Raw genomic sequence first — 17,314 nt, forward strand, 5'->3', positions numbered from 1 at the left:
GTCCCCAAGCACAGGGCACTTTTGCACTGGGGTATTACTCTCCAGTGGCTCGCTTCTGGTGGCTCCCTCCCCCTTCTGTTTATCCTCCAATATCTGCCTGTGCAATCCCAGCTCCATCCTTTGTACCTCTGGACTGATGGTCCTCTGCCCCCATAGAGATCCAGACATGTATAATCTTAAATCTCGGGCTGATTTCTTGGGTGTTCAGAGTGGCTTGGTAGATTTCTAGCTAAATTCAGGGGACCGGTTGTAAAGGATTCATCTATTCCTCCGCCATCTCTGGCCTTTTTTTTTTTTTTTAAGATTATTTATCTGAGAGAGCGAGCGAGGGAGAGCACAGTGGGAAAGTGAGGGAGAAGCAGATTCCCTGCTGAGCGGAGAGCCCAATACAGAGATTGATCCTAGAACCTCAAGATCACAACCTGAGCTGAAGGTAGACTCTTAACCAACTGAGCCACCCGGGTCCCCCAGATGTGTGTTGTAAATACTTTCTCCTAGTCTGTGGTTTGACTTAATGTTTGTAACAATGTTGTTTGAAGAGTGAGTTTTTTTTAATTTATCAGTTATCAATTTATCAGTTACTTTTTACATTTCCTGCTTTTTGTATCATGTATTAAAGAGTCCTTGCCTAAACAGAAGATCGCTAACATTCACTAAGATTTTTCTTGTATTTTCTACTAGTTATAGCTTTTATACTTAGATCTATGATGCATTTTTGTTAAATTTTATTTTACTTTTAAAAGATTTTATTTATTTATTTGACAGACAGAGATCACAAGTAGGCAGAGAGACCGGCAGAGAGAGAGAGAGAGGGAAGCAGGCTCCCTGCTGAGCAGAGAGCCCGATGTGGGACTCGATCCCACGACCCTGAGATCATGACCTGAGCCAAAGGCAGCGGCTTAACTCACTGAGCCACCCAGGCGCCCCTTTGTTAAATTTTATATATGGTGTGAAGAGTCTCCCTACCCTTTGGCTTATTCAGTTGCTCCAACACAATTCTTTTTATTAATCATTTTTATTAACGTATAATGTATTATTTGCCCCAGGGGTACAGGTCTGTGAGTCGTCAGGCTTACACACTTGACAGCACTCACCATAGCACATACCTTCCCCAATGTCCATAACCCCACCACCCTCTCCCTACCCCCCACCCCCGGCAACCCTCAGTTTGTTTTGTGAGATTAAGAGTCTCTTATGGTTTGTCTCCCTCCCGATCCCATCTTGTTTCATTTTTCCTTCCCTACCCTCCAGAACCCCCACTCTACGTCCCTAATTCCTCATATCAGGGAGATCATATGATAATTGTCTTTCTCTGATTGACTTATTTTGCTCAGCATAATATCCTCTAGTTCCATCCACATCGTTGCAAATGGCAAGATTTCATTTCTTTTGATGGCTTCATAGTATTCCATTGTGTATATATACCACATCTTCTTTATCTATTCATCTGTTGATGGACATCTAGATTCTTTCCATAGTTTGGCTGTTGTGGACATTGCTGCTATAAACATTCAGGTGCACATGCCCCTTCGGATCACTATGTTTCCAAACAATTTTTTGAAAAGATTATCTTGGCATTACCATGGACTCTTGGCATCTTTGCTGAAATCAACCACATATATGTGGGTCTGTTTTAGGAATCTTCTGTTCCAGTGATCTGTTTTTGTCTTGATTAATATACTTTTGTAATAAGTCTTAAATAGTGTAAATCTCTCGATTTTGTTTTACAAAATACTTTTGGCTAATCTAGGTGCTCTGCATTTCCAAATAAGTCGTAGAATTGGCTTGTCAGTTTTCATAAAAGACCTGCTCAGGTTTTAATGGAGATTGCCTTGAATCTACGGATCAGTTTGGGAGACAATTGGCATCTTAACAATATTGAATCTTCTAACCCATCCATGTAGTGGATCTCTACATTTATGTAGATCTTTAATTTCTTCTAGCAGTGTTTGTAGACCTTAGTATGGTTGTTGCATATCTTTTGTCAGCTTTATCCTTAAGTATTTGATTTTTTTGATGCTATTGTACACGATGTTTTTTAAAATGTCAATTTCTAATTGTTAATCAGTAGCTTGTAGAAATGGTTGCTTTATTCTACTGATCTTATGTCCTGTAACATTGCTAGACCCGCTTTATTAGTTATAACTGCTTTTTGGCAGTTCTTTAGGATTTTCTACATAGAAACCACATCACTTGCAAATCAAAACTTTCCTAATATCCATAATTTTTTTCTGCATCAGTTTGGGTTAGAGACTTGGCAGTTTTACTGATCTTTCAAAAGAATGAACTTCTGGTTTGAATGCTCTCCATTGTTTTCTGTTTGCAATTTCATTGATTTCTGTTTATTTCTTCTTCTTTTTTTAAATTTCATTTATTGGGGGGGGTGGAGGGGCAAACACAAGCAGGGGAAAGAGCAGAGGAAGGGGGAAAAGTCTCAAGTAGACTCTGTGCTGAGCTCAGAGCCTGACACAGGGCTTGATGCCATAACCCTGAGATCGTGACCTGAGCCAAAACCAAGAGCTGGATGCTTAACAGACTAAGTCATCCAGATACCCCTCTGCTAATTTCTTACCTTTTGCTTGCTTTGGGTTTATTTTGCTCTTGTAAGTGGTTGAAAAAAATTAAAAGAAGAATATTTCATATCATGAGAAAAATTTAGATTTCAGAGTTTATAAAGTATAGTTTTATTGGAATATAGCCAGGCTTCATCATTGATGTGTCTTCTATCTTGCTTTTACATTATATCAACAGAGTTGCGTAGCTGTCGTTCATACCATATGGCCCATAACCTAAAATAGTTACTATCTGGCCCTTTACAGAAAAAGTGTGCCAATTTGTGGTCTGTTTACCTGGATGTTTACATTGCTTTTTCTTCCTTCCTGATGTTCCAAGTTTCCTTTCATTTGTGTGAAGGCTTTTAACTAAGATTTGTTTAATAAAAACAGGTCTGTTAAGTTATCTAAGTCTTCTGGGTGAACATTGGTAGTTTATGTCTTTCAGGGAATTTAACCATTTCATCTGATTTATCAAATTTATTGCCATAAAGTTGTTAAGAATATTCCTTTTAATGACTCTAGGTTCTTTATCGATGTGCCTTTTCTTATTCCTGAGAGCCATGATGTGCATCATCTTCTTATCACTGATGCAAAAGATTTATCAATTTTATAAATCTTAAACAGCTTTTGGTTTCACTGAATTTTTCTGTTTCTGTTTTTAGTTTAGTTTATTTCTGCTCTTTTTTGTTTCTTTTCTACTGCTTCCTTTGGGTTTAATCTATGCTTTTTTTGTTGTTGTTAGATAAGCTTAGGTCATTAATTTGAGACTTTTTTTCCCTAATACAAACATTAAACTGTAAATTTCCATCAAAAATTGGATTAGTGGAGCACCTGGGTGGCTCAGTGGGTTAAGCCTCTGCCTTCAGCCTCATGATCTCAGGGTCCTGGGATCGAGCCCTGCATTGGGCTCCCTGCTGCTCGGGGAGCTGCTTCCCCCTCTCCCACTCCTGCTTGTGTTCCCTCTCTCACTGTGTCTCTCTCTGTCAAATAAATAAAATCTTTTTAAAAATAAATTAAAAATTTATTGAGACTTGTTTCATTCTCAGAATATGGTCTATTTTGAAAAATGTTCTTTGTGCTTTTGAAAAGAATAGGTGCAGTTTTCCATAACTCAAATCAGATGATTCAGGTCTTCTGTATCCTTACAGATTTTCCATCTACTTCTTCTGTTAATTATTAAGAGAGGAGTGTTGAGATCTCTGACTTTGTAATTATAGATGTGTCTGCTTCTTTCAGTTTTATCAGTTCTAGCTTTATGTATCTTAAAACTTTGTTAATAGGGACATATACTCATTTAGGATTGTTATGTCCCCTTGGTTAATTGACCTATTAATCATTATGAAATGATCTTTTTTGTTCCTAGGAATATTATTTGTTCTGAAGTCTATGTTGAATATTACTATAACTTCTCCTGTTCTCTTTCTTCCTTTCTTTTTTAAGATTTATTTATTTGAGAGAGAGAGCATTGAATGGGAGGGGCAGAGGGACAGGGAGAGAGAATCTTAAGCAGACTCTGTGCTGAGTACAGAGCCCATGCAGAGCTCCATCTCCTGACCCTGAGATGACGTCCTGAGCCGAAATCAAGAATCGGGTGCTTAACCCACTGTACCACCCCAGTGCCTCTCTCCAATTTTCTTTTGGTCTGTGTTAGCATGGTATAGTTTTTTCATCTTTTTAGTTTTAACTTATTTATATCTTTATAGTTAACCTGGGTTTCTTGTAGACAACATACAATTATGTCTTTTTTAATCTCTTCCGATCATCTTGGACTTTAAATTGGGACATGCCATTTGCATTTAATGTGATTTTTAAAATGTGATTATTATCTGGCTCTTTGTTTCCTATTTTGTCCATCTGTACTTGGATCCCTTTTTTCTCCTTTCTGTGTTCTTTTGGGTTGAATTTTTTTCAATTCCATGTTTTTCTTTTGATTACTTCTACCTGTGTTTTGTTTTCTTTTAGGTTGCTTTAGGGTTTATGGTACATCTATAACTTAACTACAGTTTACCTTTAAATAGTGGTATACCTCAGCAGGATACATCCATTTCTTCTCCTGTGATTTGATTCTTGTATATTTCACTTCTCTGTTTATTGAATTATATCTGAATTGTTATGTTTGCTTTAAACAGTCAGTTGTCTTTCAAGAATTTTGTAAAAGGTCTTTTATTTTTACCCATGCATTTACCATTTCTGGTGCTTTCCCCTTTGTGTAGATCCAGACATCTTTCTTTCTTTCTTTCTTTTAAGATTTTATTTATTTATTAGCACGAGCAGGGTGAGGGGCAGAGGAGAAGCAGACTCCCTGCTGAGCAGGGAGTCCGATGTGGGCCGTGATCCCGGCACTCTAAGATCATTATCCAAGCTAAAGACCAATGCTTACCTGATAGCCACCCAGGCAGGTGCCCCTAGCTCCAGATTTCTATCCAGTATCATTTTCTGTCTTAACTGCCTTTAACTTTTGATCTGCCATTGTTGGGTTCTTCTGTATGTCACAGAAAGTCTTCATTTAATGTTAGTTTTTTGAAAGATATTTTTGCTGGGTATAGAATTGACAGGGTTTTTTTCTTTTAGTGCTCTAAAGATGCTCCTTTCCTATTCTTTTGGTTTTCATCATTTCTAATAAGAAGTCAGTTTTCATTCATATCCTTTTCCCTCTCTATATAAGTTTTTCTTCTCAGATTTTATGTCAGTGGTTTTAAGGAATTTAATTATGATGTGCTTTAGTATAGCTTTCACCATGTTTCTGGTGGTTGGAATTTGTGAAGCTTCTTGGATATGCAGGTTTATGGTTTTCACTGGGTTTGGAACATTTTGAGATTATTTCTTCAAAAACTTTTTTCTGGGGCACCTGGGTGGCTCAGTGGTTAAGGTCTGCCTTTGGCTCGGGTCATGATCCCAGGGTTCTGGGATCGAGCCCTGCATCAGGCTCCCTGCTCCACGGGAGGCCTGCTTCTCCCTCGCCCACTCCCCCTGCTGGTGTTCCCTCTCTCACTGTATCTCTCTTTGCCGAATAAATAATAAAAATCTTTAAAAAAACAAAACAAAAAAACTTTTCTCTTTCATCTCCCTCCCATCAGCACACTCATCTCCCACCCCTACCCCCAACCCCACAACATTGTGTATGTAGTAGGGTGCCTTACGTTGTTACATAGCTCACAGATTTTCATTTTTAGTCCTTTTTATTCTGTTTCATTTTAGATAATTTGTATTGGTAGAGCTTCTAGTTCCCGAATCTTCTGTTCTGCGGTGATCTTTTCCTCCGCTCTTGCCCTCATCCAGTAAATTTTTCATATTTAGACATTTGTATCTTTCTGAGTATAGAATCTTATCTATTAGAAGGTGTCTGCAATTTCTTGTCCTTTGTGACCTCTGAGAAACCTTCCTGCTCCTTGCTGGTGAGTCTTTCCTTGGCTTTTGTAGCTTCCTCACAGTCATACACCTACCAGAACACAGTTGACGTATAAAGGGAGCTTCTTTTTTTTTTTTTTTTTTTTTTTTTAAAGATTTTATTTATTTATTTGACAGAGAGAGATCACAAGTAGGCAGAGAGGCAGGCAGAGACAGAGGAGGAAGCAGGCTCCCTGCTGAGCAGAGAGCCTGATGCGGGACTCAATCCCAGGACCCTGAGATCACGACCCGAGCCGAAGGCAGCGGCCTAACCCACTGAGCCACCCAGGTGCCCTAAAGGGAGCTTCTTGCACTTGTCCAGAGCCTTCTTCCCATGTATCTCTTTCCTTTCTAGTACTCTGCCCTGTGAATTCTTACCACCTTAGCTTTCCCAAATGGCCCCCTCCAACTCTTCAAATTGGGAAAACCACTGGACTCAGAGTTTCCCCTCTGTGCTGCTGCCTTGAGACTCGCCAGGCAGTAAGATGGTGCAGTCATAAGGCTCACCCTGTGTATTTCCTTCCTCTCAGGGATCATGGGCCTGTACTACTTGCTGTCTGGGATCTGAAAAATATTGGTTAGTATCATTTGACCTTTTGTATTATTATTGTTTAAAGTGGGAGGATAGGGCTCCTGGGTTGCTTAGTCAGTTAAGCATCTGCCTTCAGCTCAGGTCACAATCCCAGGGTCCTGGGATCAAGTACCACATCAGGCTCCCTGCTCAGCAAGAAGCCTGCTTCTCCCTCTGCCTGCTGCTCCCCACTGCTTGTGCTCACTTGCCCTCTGTCTGACAACTAAAAATTTAAAAATAAAAGAAGTGGGAGGAAAATCTGGTCACCAGTATTCCATGATGGTGGGAAGCAGAAGTCTGTTCCTCTTTTTATACATTCTCTTCCTTATAGACGTTATGCCTACTTTCATGGCTTCAGTTATTTTTGTGGGCTTTGGTAGACATGGCTTCCAAATCGTTATATCAATGCTGTCTTCTTTCCTGAGTTCAGTGCCTCCATTCCTGTTGGATATTTCTATTTAGGTTTTCCTTTTATTTCAAATGCAATAGTTTTCTTCAAACAAATTCCCCTCTCGATTATCAGTATTTCTATTACTTGAAGCCTGGCTCTCCAAGTTCCAGAAGCTGGAATTCCTTTTTATCTTCTCCAACATATTTGATACCTAAGTTCTCTTTTTTCCCCCTCTTACTCTTCATTTTTTCTTCATTTTTGTACCTTTTCTCCCCACCCTTCCCGTTACCTGGTTTGCAATCATAGCCTTGCACTTAGACCGTCATCACAGCTTCCAGCTGATGAACCTGCTTTCTCTTCTCTCTGCAGCAACTCAGCCTGCATACGCCACCAGATAAGTATTCCTAAAATACCTCTCAGAAGTCACCAGTGCCACCTTTAATAAACGATCAGCTCTTTATCCTGGCCCTTAAAGTCCCTGACAGTTTGATCCGTCCTGCCTTTTCAACATTCACTTCACTTACTTATTTTTCTGTATCCTTCACCCTGGCTCCACAGATTTCCCACCATTTTCTGAATTTGTCCTGTACTTTTAGGTGTTAACCTCCTGCTTTTCCCTTTATATCTAGCAGGCCTTTCTGGTTCTGGTGGATCTCAACGTCAGCCTTCTTTTAGAATCCAGCTTAAATTCTTCTCTTCATTTTCCCAAAGCACACCACCTCGTCATAGTCTCCTCTTCCTTTGAGCTCCTCTTTAGGCTTTGACATTTGCTAGGAAATAAACCGTGTTTGGGGTTAGTAGATGTTCGGTGTTGATCTGTTATCTACCTCTTCAGTTCTTTCGAAATGTGTTTTTCTTGACTCCTAACCTAAATTAAAATTCTTGAAGGAAGAGACACCATGTTTTATGGTTAAGACTATACTGTGATTACACATAGTAAAAGTTCATAAATATTTGTTGATTTACTTTAGCTTGGAAATAGGAAGTCGTATGCTACTTGTCTTGTCAGCGTATTGGATTTCTTCCCTTTTTTAGATTAATTTTTGTAGTCTTAATATTATCACAGAAGAAAGTTTGAAGTATTCTGGTTACACTGACCAGAGAAAAATATCCTGGATTAGTAGAAATTTATTTTGCAGTATACTTGATTTGGGAAAAGAAACAAAAAGCTTTTTTTTTTTTTCAAGATTTTATTTAGAAACAAAAAACTTTTTACCATTTCTTTCCCCATATTTATTTTCCTTTTACTTGTAATATCTTTATTATTTGAGACAACTCACTATAGATTCTCTTTTTCAGATCTGCTTTCCAGTATCATCATGTACGCTCCCTTAGTTCTTCAGAGTTGTTCTTCTAAAATCACAGAAACTTTTGATTATTTTTCCTTTCTGCCCCTTCAAACTGTACAAGGGCTACTGAAGGCAGTACAGGTAAGTCTTCTGACTCCGAAGGAACTCGACAAGACTGAGGTTGAACTACCTAACAAAATCTTATGTGATTCTTCATAAGTCTAGAAATTCTGTATCCCTGATTCTAAAGCATAAAGTTTTGTATTAAAAAGGCAGGAGCACTGAGCTAGACTCTATTTCCAAGTTTACCCCTTCTTCCTGTCACAGTTCTCTCTCTTTTACTCAGTTTCAAGTTAGTGAAGTGATTGAAAAGCCCTCAGAAAATTGAGAACAATAGGTTTAAAGACATTCATAATTAGTTTAAATTTAGTATTTCAGTGTATTCTATTGTCCTTACTAAGTGTAATAAATATCAAATCATGTATTTAAAAATAGAACTAAATATCCTTATATAAGCCACAGTGTAACAGTATTGGGAGGGAACTAACTTATAATGTTAATAAGTTATAATGTTTATAACATTATAAGTTATAATGTTAATAAAGTTATATTCATAACTTATAATGAACTAAGGCTAATAAACTTGGGTTTTGTTTTGTTTTGTTTACCCACTTGTTCTTTGTCCTCCAGCCCCTTCTCAAAATCAGTATGTCAGTGAGAGACTCCTTGATACTTGTCCTTCGGAAAGCCATGTTTGCCAGGTATGGAGCCTCCCATGAGACCTAGCAAGTAAAGCCTTCTGACGTTACACACCATCCTCTCTGCTAGCTCCTCATATGGCCCATTCACGGTGGTCATGCAGATAGATGTCTGACCCAACAGAACACCTTTCGTCAAGCAAGGCCTGTGCCGAGTACAGGCTTCCTTCTCTCGTCCAGTTTTCAGAGTAACCATACAAAGTCAGAATTATTAGTTTCCACTATGCAGATCAGGAAACTATCTTAGAGAAGATAAGTGACTTTCCAAAAGTCAAACAGAGGTTGATGGGGCTAGAATTCAAGGTTTGATCTCAGGTACTCTGCTAACACCCTTAGAATAATCTTCAGGACAAGGTTTAGTGCCAACTGGCAATAGTTCTGAAGAGGAAGATACCAGGGGCGCCTGGGTGGCTCAGTTGTTAAGGGTCTGCCTTCGGCTTAGGTCATGATCCCGGGGTCCTGGGATCCAGCCCTGTATCAGGCTCCTTGCTCAGTTGAGAGCCTGCTTCTGCCTCTCCCACTACCCCTGCTTGTGTTCCCTCTCTGTCAGATAAATAAAATGATTTAAAAGAGAGAGAGAGAGAAACACCTTAAAATATTCAGGAAACTCACTCTAGTGAACATTGATCAGAATTGTGATCTAATGACTGTAGACCTCATAAAATGTTAAGCAGTGTGAGGTTTTTTGGTTTAGCCAATGCTTCCTGATCTCTCTTCCTTAATTTCTTAGTGTATAAGCTAGAGATGATGATATTGCCTCCTAAAAAGTGTTGTGAAACCAGTAATGGGTAGAAATATTTGGTACTTTAAATATGAGATGTTCAGTATCACATTGGCTATTTTATAATGCATTCGTGGATACCCGGGGAACAACTAGTAATTTTCTGTTTTCTAGAACTGACAGTTTTTTGTTATTCTTTACCCAGAGGCATGTCTGTCAGGCCAAAATTGCTTTGTCGTAGCACCTCCATGAATTAGTCAGATGAGAGTCAGACAAGTCAGGGAGATGAGTGTCTTGTTTTTCTGGATGGAGGGTTTACAAGGCACCAAGCACTATACTCCTCTGTGAAGAAAGAGAGGAGTCCTTCAGACACAGAAAATCAACAATTCCCTTTGGTATTTCCTACTTATATTTGAGTCATTGGCCCATTGGATAGTTTCTCAGTACTCCTGTTCTCGCGTTCCCCACATAGAAGAAAGTATAGGTAGTGTCATGGGTTGAGTAGATCGTGAGAGTGCAAATCAGCCGAATTTGTCTACCACTAACTGCCAGGAACAGCTGATGCTTATGTTGAGTATATAAATTCATTTTATTTTGCTCCGTACTTCATAGCTTATTCCTTCTTGTACAGAACTAACTGGATTTGTCTGACCCCGAAGCCTATTCCTGTGAGTTTAGTGCTGTTTGTTAACTACCTCTCTGTCTGTTCCTGAGCTAGCCAGCTTGATGCCCGAAAATCTGCGGTTGCTGGCTTTTTGCTGCTCCTGAAGAATTTTAAGGTCCTCGGCAGCTTGTCTTCCTCTCAGTGCAGTCAGTCCATCAGCGTCAGCCAGGTAAGCCCTGTGCACACGGCACCGTGACGTGCGTCGGGGGCAGGGGCTGGGGGTGTGCAGGCCGTGCTTTCCCATGCTGTTCGGGTTGTACAAATGATCTGGAACCTGAGCGTCTGCATCTAAATGCTGTTATTATCCCTCTTTTTAGTAGTTTATGTACTTTGCACCTGAACTGTTAGTAAGCCTGGTAATCTGAGAAAATAAAACTTTTCACAATTTTTTTGGTAATCCAGATTTCGGAGCAATAAAATTGTTTTTATACCTTAAATTTGTACTATATGACTTTTGAATAACAAGTTAATGTGACAGTTTTATCAGGAATCCTTTATTCTAGTGTAGCTATACAAGACTTTTGTTTATAACATTGGCACAGATTAAATACTAGGAGCACAGGGTATCAGTGTATTGTTATCAGCATCCCCATCTTAAGGATGAGAAGACTAAGGCCCAGGAAGGTTAAATAACTTGCACAGGGATATAGAAGCAGCGACGGGGAGAGTGGGGATTCGACTGTTCAGAATGCACTACCTCAGACAGGCCTGGAGTAAGGATTAGGAGTCTCCGGCTATAACCACTGGATTTATTACGTAAATCAAACAAGGGCTGTTATTCTTTGTCTTCTCCATTTCCTTTTTCTTTTTTTTTTTTTAAAGATTTTTTTTTAAGATTTTATTTATTTATTTGATAGAGAGAGAGATCACAAGTAGGCAGAGAGGCAGGCAGAGAGATCGGGGAAGCAGGCTCCCCGCTGAGCAGAGAGCCCGATGCGGGGCTCAATCCCAGGACCCTGAGATCATGACCTGGGCCAAAGGCAGAGGCTTAACCCACTGAGCCACCCAGGCGCCCGTTGTCCATTTCTAAACTAAAAATTACCCACCTCTAAACCTCTTGGGATTTTGTGGAAGCAAAAAGGTCTAGATTCTGCCAACTATTAAAGACATTTAAAGGTAGCATTTTAGGCCTTTTAAGTAAAACTAAGTATATTACGACTTCTGGATTCTAGTGGCGTGGAATCATCTGTGTGCCTTCCTAATAAGCAGCTGACTTTGTCAAGGAAGACCTTAAGGGATGGATAAGAGTTAATGGTAAAATGTTTGAAAATTCTTATTCTAAACCAGAGTAAGAGTGGCACTTACCATAGTCTCATGATAATTGTAAGTCCGGCCTCAGTCCGGGGTGTTGGCATGCGAGGAAAGCTAAGTCTAAGTTTCTGACCAAGAATATAGGGTCATTTTATCTGCTTTAAGAAAATTAATTTGGTGAACTGTCCTCTCCTCCTTTCAGGTCCATGTGGATGTCCACAGCCGTTACAATTCTGTTGCCAATGAAACTTTTTGCCTTGAGATCATAGATAGTTTGAGGAGATGCTTAGGTCAGCAGGCTGACGTTCGACTTATGCTTTACGAGGTAAATCAGAATGGAAAGAACGTAGCAAACCTGAACTAATAATCCTTTTTATTTTCGTAAAATTTTTTCTGATATAAAAGTGTAGTTCACTCTTGTTTGATGCAATTAGGATTGGTAGTTTGTAATGGCTAGCCAAAATTCCAAACACCCAGAAGAAAATCAAGATACTGAGCATAAACCACATTGTACAGTTATGCACAATAAACCTGTCATTTAGGAAAGACTTTGTGTCCGTGTAGAAGACTCTTTATTCCCAGATTCCCAGCTGCCCACCAAGGGCCAGCCTTGCAAGCAGGCTTTACTAAGGATAACAGTCTCAGACCTACTATTTTGACTTTTCTGCAGTCATCCATGTGCAAAAAAGAATCCCTGCCCTTATCTAGCTCCAAATTTAAAAAATTAACTTGATAAGGATCATAGACTGATCTGTTAGGATATTGGTATTCATTTATCATTAAAGATGATAGATACATCATCAGTTTGTAAAAACTCTTTATATATTGATATTAACACTCGTGGTCAACTTTGTTGCAAGTGTAGGCCAGATTGCCATTTTCTTGGTGGTGGTGGTGATGATGATGATGATACTTTTAGTACAAAAATACTAATTTTTGGTTGTTTAAATCTATTGATCTTTTCCTTTAAGATATGTTATTTTTATGTGTGAAGAGTCCATAGCTTTCCAATGAATATTCACTAATATTTCTTTTAGTTTTTTCTATTTTGTTTATCTGCTTAGTCCATCTGAAATCGGTCTTGCTATAATATATAAGGAGTTATCTTTTCTCCAGGTTAATCACTTGTCCAGACAGTATTGCCTTCTTTATGCGTACTAAGTCTGTTTCTACCTGTATACTATTCCTTGATTACATCTACAGATTTTTGTGCCAAGACCACAAGTGTCTTTTATCATTATACATTTGTAGAAAACTTAGGGATAATTTTCTTCTGTGTCTTTTCTTTAAGAAAATTTTTAGGGGATCAACTCTCATTTGCTTTTTCTCAAAGATGAACTGTACAATCTTTTCCTGGTTCCAAAAAGAAAGTTTCCCCCAGGGTTTTAATTTAAATTGTTTTTTTTTTTTTTTTTTTTTTTGGCGGGGAGTGGGTACAGAGGGAGGGAGAGAAAGAGGGAGAGAGGATCTTAAGCAGACTTTATACCCAGTGCAGAGCCTGACATGGCGCTCCATCTCACAACCCTGAGATCATGACCTGAGCTGAAGTCTGGAGTCGAGTGCTTAACTGAGGGAGTCACCCAGGTGCCCCTTAATTTAAGTAGTTTTAAACTATGACTGGGAAATTCTGGACGGGAAGAAATACCACAGTCATTTGCATTAGGCTGCTTAGGGCCAGGAGACACTTAGTTTCCAGTCCACTGGAAACTTAAGTGGACGTAATGTCCTAGAAGGGAAGACTTAATGAAGGATGGAGAAAAGAATGAAGCTTGGGACATTCTTCACCATAAAGGAGCAGAGTACTCCAAAGCCAGAAGTGACCTACTGTTTAAAAATTGCAACAGTTACGGTCAGTATATTAATCCAGTTCTCAATGATCAGAGATCTCTTTTCAGGCAAATACTCGAAACTTCCTGAATCATTTCTCCTTCAAATATGGTCTCAGTGTTTTTCAAAGAATTGAGAATAAGGTAGAGAAAGAGTATTGTTCTAAATTTGGGATCGTTCATATCACTAGTGTATCTGTTAAAGAGCTTACTGTTCGTCTCCTCTCAGGGGTTCTATGATGTCCTTCGAAGGAACTCTCAGCTGGCGAATTCAATCATGCAGACTCTACTTTCACAGGTAAGACATATTTTTTGTTTTCTGGATATACAGAGTAGATAATAAGGCATGGAGAGATGATGGACATTTTCCAGACCTTTCAAAATAGAATTCCCAAATAGTTCGCTGGTTAGTACATTGTGAACATGCCTGGGTATGTAACGCTGTCATGATGTTTTATTTTAATGGCCGCTTCTCTCCCCGCCCTGTTGCCGCCATCTTAACAGTTGTCCTCCCACTTAATGGTGTGTACCCTGAGTCAGAAGGACGCTTTAAAGAACCATTTGAAGAAGGGCCACCAGCAGCTGTGTCTGTTCGTTTTACTTCTAAAAAGAAAAGAGAGATCTGAAGCAAATGTAGTAAAATATGGACATGTTAAATCTGGTCTACAGATCCATGGGTGTCTTTAGGTTATTTTCTGTACTTTTCAGTTTAAAAAAGATTTTTAGATTTAGAAATATTTCGTAGGATGATCACAATGAGAAGAATTCAGCTGGAGAATATTTGGCATAAATAAGACCTCTTATCCTGAACATTTACTTGTTAAGCATTATTTAAGTCTTTTTTGCAATTGCTTTATTTAGAAATAATTTCTGTTCCTTACAGTTCACCCATTTAAAGTGTACAACTCATTGGTTTTTACCGTATTCATAGAATTGTCCAACCATCACCACAATAAATTCTGGAACATTTCATCACCCCAGAAGCCTCACAGCCTTTAACTACCACTCCCTAATTTTCTCATCTTTCTCCCACCCACCTAGCCCTAAGCAACCACTAATCTGCTTTCTGTCTTTACAGAATTGCATATTGTAGACATTTCTTATAAATAGAATCATACAATACATGGTCTTTCGTGACTCATGTCTTTCACTTAATGTTTTCACGGTTTATCCATATTATAGCATCTATCAGTACTTCATTCCCTTTTATGGCTAAATGATATTTTATTGTATGGTATTTGAGTCTTTTTATATATTGAGAGTTTGTTGGCTCGTAACCCTCACAGAGCTCCTCGGGTATAATCTGAAACTGGCCTTTATGTTCAGAGGGCAGGGAGAGACTAGCAAGAGAGGCAGGCCGCTCCGGGTTGGTAGGTAGCAGTTTTAAGAAACAGCAAGAACTTAACACGTGAGGCATTTCTTGGACAGCAGCAAGACCAGTGTGTCCATGCGCACAGTCACCTGCCACATCGTAAAAGGCTAAATAGTCACATGGACTGTAGATGTTCTCAGCACCACATCACCATCTCAAGGCTGTGTCCTTGGAGTGGCCGCTGGGAGCAGGAAAGGCAAGCAGAACCTGCATTCCGAGGACAGGAGAGGGGAGGTGAGGACCGCTGATCCCCCACGTCCAGCTCATAGGTAAACTGGTGGTCACATCTTCTTGGTAACTTCCCTAACAGAGTTCCGGATGCTTATGTACTGGTCATAACAACAATACCTACTGCATCATAGAGAGGGCTGGTTGTGTAGGAGGCACTGTAGATGGGTGATGTCGTTTGATCCTACAAAACCTTGTGAAATAAAAATTGTTACCTCCATTTTAGATTCTGAAAGGTTAAGTAATTTGTCCAAGATCCCATAGATAGTAAATGGCAGAACTGGGATTTGAACTCAGATCTTCTTGGCTCAAGAGCCCAGGCATGAAAAACCTCATGTAAAAAAACACCAGATTAAAAGCAAGGAGAATCTTTTCAATAAATGATGTTTTGAAAATTGGATGTTCACTTTTCTGAAAATGAATTTGGGTTCTTACTTTTTATACTGTACAAAAATTAACCCAGTATGATCAAAGACCAAAACATTAATAGCTAAAATTTTAAACTTCCTAAAATATAAGGGGAAGGCTTCATGACATTGGATTTGTTAATGATTTCTTGGACATTGACTGGAAGAACGGGTAGCAAAAGAAAAAAATAGTCTTCACTAGAATTAAAAACTTTTGTGTAGTCAGCACTGTCTATAGAGTGTAAAGGCAGTCCACAGGATGGGAGAAAATATTTACAAATCCTATCTGATAAGAGATAATATCTAGGGTATAAAAAGAACTCCTACAACTCAACAACAACAAAAACAACCTAATTAAAAAATGCGCAAAGGCCTTGAATACACATTCATCCAAAATATATATATACCCAAATAGCCAGTAAACACAGAAAAGATGCTCAATGTCACTAATGACTAGGAAAATGCAAATCACAACCACAGTGAGACACCACTTCACACCATTAGGATGGCTACTATCAAAGTGAAAAATAACAGGTGGTGGGGTGTGTATACAGAAATAGGAACCCTTGTGCATTAATGGTGGTAAGGGAGAATGGTACAGCTGCTGTGGAAAAAAGTATGGCAGTTCTTGAAAAGAATTAAACAGAATTACCATTTGATCCGGCATTTCCCCTTTGGGTATATACCCAAAAGAAGTGAAAGCAAAGATCTTGCATTTTTAATCCAATATGATATCCCTCTGGATGGCAGTGTCTAGTCAATTCACGTTTAATGTGATTATTGTTATGGTTGGATTTAGGTCTGATATTTTGCTATTTAATTTTTTTATGGACTTTTTAACTATAGTTTAATTTTTAAATTCTTTTTAAAGATTTCTTTATTTAGCGAGAGCACGCATGAGAGAAATTAAGTGGGGGGTACAGAGAGAATCTGCAAGCAGACTTTCTGTTGAGCACAGATCCCAACGTGGGGTTTCACTCCACAACCCATGAGATCGTGACCTGAACCAAAACTAGGAGTCAAACGCTCAAACCTCTGAGCCACCCAGACGCCCCTCTTAATGTATTTTTAATTTTGCTCTGGAGGTTACAGTGTGCATCTTTATTAGTATATATTTAGGTTAATAATGATACATTTCCAGTAAAATATAGGGACTTCAATCCATCCTCCGGCCTTTATGATATGGTCAGACACGTTACAGATGTTAACTATGTCTATGTTATGTATATGTAACTGTATCTATATTGAAATCCCAGCAAGATGGTGTTGTATTTTATTATAAATAGTTATATTATGTCTTCTATAGAAATTAAGAGAAAAAGTAGTGCAGACGCATTCTGTCATATGTACCAGTTTCTTACCATTGCTGATGTTCTTCATTCTGTGTACTCAGCTTTACCATCTTCAGTACTTTCCCTTCAGCCTGAGAAACATTTTTTTAGTATTTCTGCTGTTCAGGTCTGCTGGCGGGAACCTCTCTCAGTTTTCATCTATATAGAAATACATCATTTTGCCTTCATTTTTGAAGCATAGTTTCACTGGAAATAGAATTCTTAGTTGACAGTGTTTTCTTTTGGTACTTTGCGTGTATCATTCCAGTGCCTTCTGGTTTCCATTGTTTCTCAAGGAGCTAATTCCTGAGTGAACCAATTACCGTGTCTTTGGTTTCTGTATTTTCTATGTCATTTTTCTCTTGCTCCTTTCAAGATTTTTCTCCTTGTCTTAGGGTCTTAAGAGTTTGTATGTTTACATGTGATTCTTTCTATATTTCTATTTGAGTTCATTAAGCTTCATGGGATCTATAAGTTGATTCTTTTCACCAAATTGAAGAAATGTTCACTCATTATCTCATCAAATATTTTTTCCGCCCCTCTCCTTTCATTCTGGCACTTTA

The 17,314-nt window shown here is 38.8% G+C and overlaps 1 protein-coding gene across 5 annotated transcripts in view; it reads left to right on the plus strand.

Annotated features, from left to right (window-relative positions):
- FANCI (FA complementation group I) overlaps nt 1-17,314 on the plus strand; it is an 83,718-nt gene that overhangs the window by 42,295 nt on the left and 24,109 nt on the right. For all 5 annotated transcript variants that reach the window (XM_044230373.1, XM_044230374.1, XM_044230371.1 and 2 more), the window contains 5 exons: nt 8,204-8,334; nt 8,884-8,954; nt 10,391-10,505; nt 11,790-11,912; nt 13,643-13,711. In XM_044230373.1, coding sequence (XP_044086308.1) covers nt 8,204-8,334; nt 8,884-8,954; nt 10,391-10,505; nt 11,790-11,912; nt 13,643-13,711 — 509 coding nt within the window. The remainder of the gene's footprint in view (nt 1-8,203; nt 8,335-8,883; nt 8,955-10,390; nt 10,506-11,789; nt 11,913-13,642; nt 13,712-17,314) is intronic.

Source organism: Neovison vison, chromosome 13 (assembly GCF_020171115.1).
Source record: "Neovison vison isolate M4711 chromosome 13, ASM_NN_V1, whole genome shotgun sequence".
Lineage (NCBI taxonomy): Eukaryota > Metazoa > Chordata > Mammalia > Carnivora > Mustelidae > Neogale > Neogale vison.